Source organism: Phoenix dactylifera, chromosome 8, assembly GCF_009389715.1.
Source record: "Phoenix dactylifera cultivar Barhee BC4 chromosome 8, palm_55x_up_171113_PBpolish2nd_filt_p, whole genome shotgun sequence".
NCBI classification, from domain to species: Eukaryota; Viridiplantae; Streptophyta; class Magnoliopsida; order Arecales; family Arecaceae; genus Phoenix; species Phoenix dactylifera.
Window position 1 is genome coordinate 7,563,127 of NC_052399.1, and position 2,432 is coordinate 7,565,558.

At 44.4% G+C, this 2,432-nt stretch overlaps 1 protein-coding gene across 1 annotated transcript; it reads left to right on the forward strand.

Annotated features, from left to right (window-relative positions):
• The first annotated feature begins 433 nt into the window (after nt 1–433).
• On the forward strand, nt 434–2,359 carry LOC103715730 (myb-related protein 306-like). Its single transcript, XM_008803465.4, has 3 exons — nt 434–848; nt 1,264–1,393; nt 1,500–2,359. The coding sequence occupies exons 1-3, from the start codon at nt 716–718 to the stop codon at nt 2,155–2,157; spliced, it is 921 nt and encodes a 306-aa protein (XP_008801687.1). The 5' UTR covers nt 434–715; the 3' UTR covers nt 2,158–2,359.
• The last annotated feature ends 73 nt before the right edge of the window (nt 2,360–2,432 follow it).

Consider the following 2,432-nt stretch of genomic DNA (forward strand, 5'->3'; position numbering starts at 1 on the left):
TATCTTAGAAACTCCCACCTTTACTGCTAGTAACTAGAGGCTTAGAATTTGCACTCATAACCAGGAAGAGTTCCAAGAGAAAACAGCTTAAAAAGCAGAAGCCAGAAGAAGCCCTTTCTACCTTGAAAACACTCGTCTTTGCTGCTAATAACTAGTGGTTTAAAACGTTAGACTCATAACCATAAAAGCTCAATAAAAAGCCGCTAAAAGGACAAACAGAAGTCATAAGAAGTGGTTTCTACCTTAAAACTTTCACCTCTACTGCAGAAAATAATAATAACTAGAGGTTTAAACTTTGCACTCATAGCCCAGAAAAGTTCAAAAGAAAGGTTTAGGGGCTTTCCCGGAGAAACCACATTGAATGCGCGCGGTTCTGTGAGGCAGAAGGGAAGCCCTTCCACTCCATCAAGCTGACTTTTGAGAGCCCTCTGAGTAAATGCTCCTTGCTGTCCTCCTTTGACTCATCCTTCCCCCAAAGCCTCCACCTTGCCTTCCAAAGGGTCAGCGAGTCCTGATCTCATCCTTCCCCCAAGATCTCTCTTGTGCATGTGTGTGTATATATATGAGTAGAAACCAGTGGCCTTGGACCCTTGTCCTTGCCTTCCAAGAGTGGAGCCGGATAGGAGGAAGGGAAGGAGAAAAGGCCCATCATATATAGAAAATAGCTCTTTCCCCCTTTCTTCCAAAGGGGAACAGAAAAGAGGAGGAGAGTGACATGGGGAGGCCACCTTGTTGTGACAAAGTTGGTGTGAAGAAGGGACCTTGGACTCCAGAAGAGGACATAATCCTAGTCTCTTACATCCAAGAACATGGCCCTGGCAACTGGAGGGCTGTTCCTGCCAAGACAGGTGAGCCTCTTTTCCTATATATCTCTTGCAACCTCTCTTGAGTGGGTATTTGGCATGGTTATTCTCGGGCACAAAAGGACATTTGGGTTCTTAAAATGGTATTACATAAACTTCTTTCAAAATTTTTTTTGAGCAATAGGAACATCTTTCAGAATAAAACATGTATTATTTTTATTAGGCGAGAGAGTTTTGTCATGGTGGCCTTCTACTTATTTTGATATGTTTCCTTTGGATAAGGTCATCATATATGATGTCACAGGGATCTAGGAAGTACAGAACCAAAGGGGTCTTATAGTTTTTGGTCAGACTGGACCTAGGGAGCTTAGATCTGGAGTTTGAGGTGGCAGGCCTATTTTCTTTGGATTCTATACTCTAGCTCCTAATATATATACGGATATCTTCTTTTCTCTTCCAGGCCTACTGAGATGCAGCAAGAGCTGTAGGCTTAGATGGACAAACTACCTTAGGCCAGGGATCAAGCGTGGCAACTTTACTGATCAGGAGGAGAAGCTCATCATCCACCTCCAAGCTCTTTTGGGCAATAGGTGAAGGCTAGGATCTGAGATATGAGATGGATTGAGTCCTCAATATATTTTCCTTTGGATGTTATAGTCTGGATTCAGTTCTCATCTCAGTATTATTCGAATGCAGGTGGGCAGCGATAGCTTCTTATCTCCCGGAGAGAACAGATAATGACATCAAGAACTACTGGAACACCCATCTGAAGAAGAAACTCAAAAAGCTTGAAACTGGTGGTGATGGCCTGACTAGCAGTGGGGTCTCAAGCCATCATTCCATCTCCAAAGGCCAGTGGGAGAGGAGGCTCCAGACTGATATCAACCATGCAAAGCAAGCTCTTTGTGAAGCTCTGTCTCTGGAGAAGCACAGTAGCCTATCTGACTCCAAGGCCGCCTCCAGTGGCTACAATTTGAGCACTAGGCCGGCGACCTACGCTTCAAGCACCGAGAACATATCTCGGCTTCTCGAGGCGTGGACGAGGAAATCGACAAGGCCCGGCGATTGCCGGGCTAATTCAGGATCAACACAGACTGACTCAGCTTGCAGCCAGGGGACGCAAAGCGCCACCAACTGCATCCTGTCGCCGGAGCCACTTGAGTCATTGTTCGGGCCCGACTCCTCAACCCCGGAGGCATCTGAGACCAGCCTTCTGGGAGAGGAGAGAAAGCTGTTATTGGAGGCGCAAGAGCCTCTCTCCCTTATTGAGTCATGGTTGCTTGATGAAAGTGTTGGGCAAGGGCAGTTGAGCCTTCTTGACATGGCACTAGATGATGCTTCTGAATTGTTCTAAAGTGGGTGTTGTTAGCCTTTTGCTTATTTTTTTTTCACCTTTCTTCTTGGGTAGGTAATGAACTAATTAGGTAAGTTCTACTGATGCTTTGATGAGAAAACGATCCATCAATGCAAGGGAAGAAGTGTAAATTACCTAGTTCCTGATATAGACAGTACTGTTACATAATTTAGCCAATATATATGGGAATATTTTCGATATATATATATATATAGTGTGTGTGTCTCTGTGTTTTTTTTCTCTGAGTAAAATGTTCTCTATTTACAGTTTCAGTT

Excerpts from the sequence above, each read along its gene's own strand:
- LOC103715730 (XM_008803465.4), top strand. The coding sequence starts at position 716 with ATGGGGAGGCCACCTTGTTGTGACAAAGTTGGTGTGAAGAAGGGACCT. Across the intron at positions 849-1,263 it reads GGCTGTTCCTGCCAAGACAG|GCCTACTGAGATGCAGCAAG; the intron begins GTGAGCCTCTTT and ends TTTCTCTTCCAG. Across the intron at positions 1,394-1,499 it reads CAAGCTCTTTTGGGCAATAG|GTGGGCAGCGATAGCTTCTT; the intron begins GTGAAGGCTAGG and ends ATTCGAATGCAG.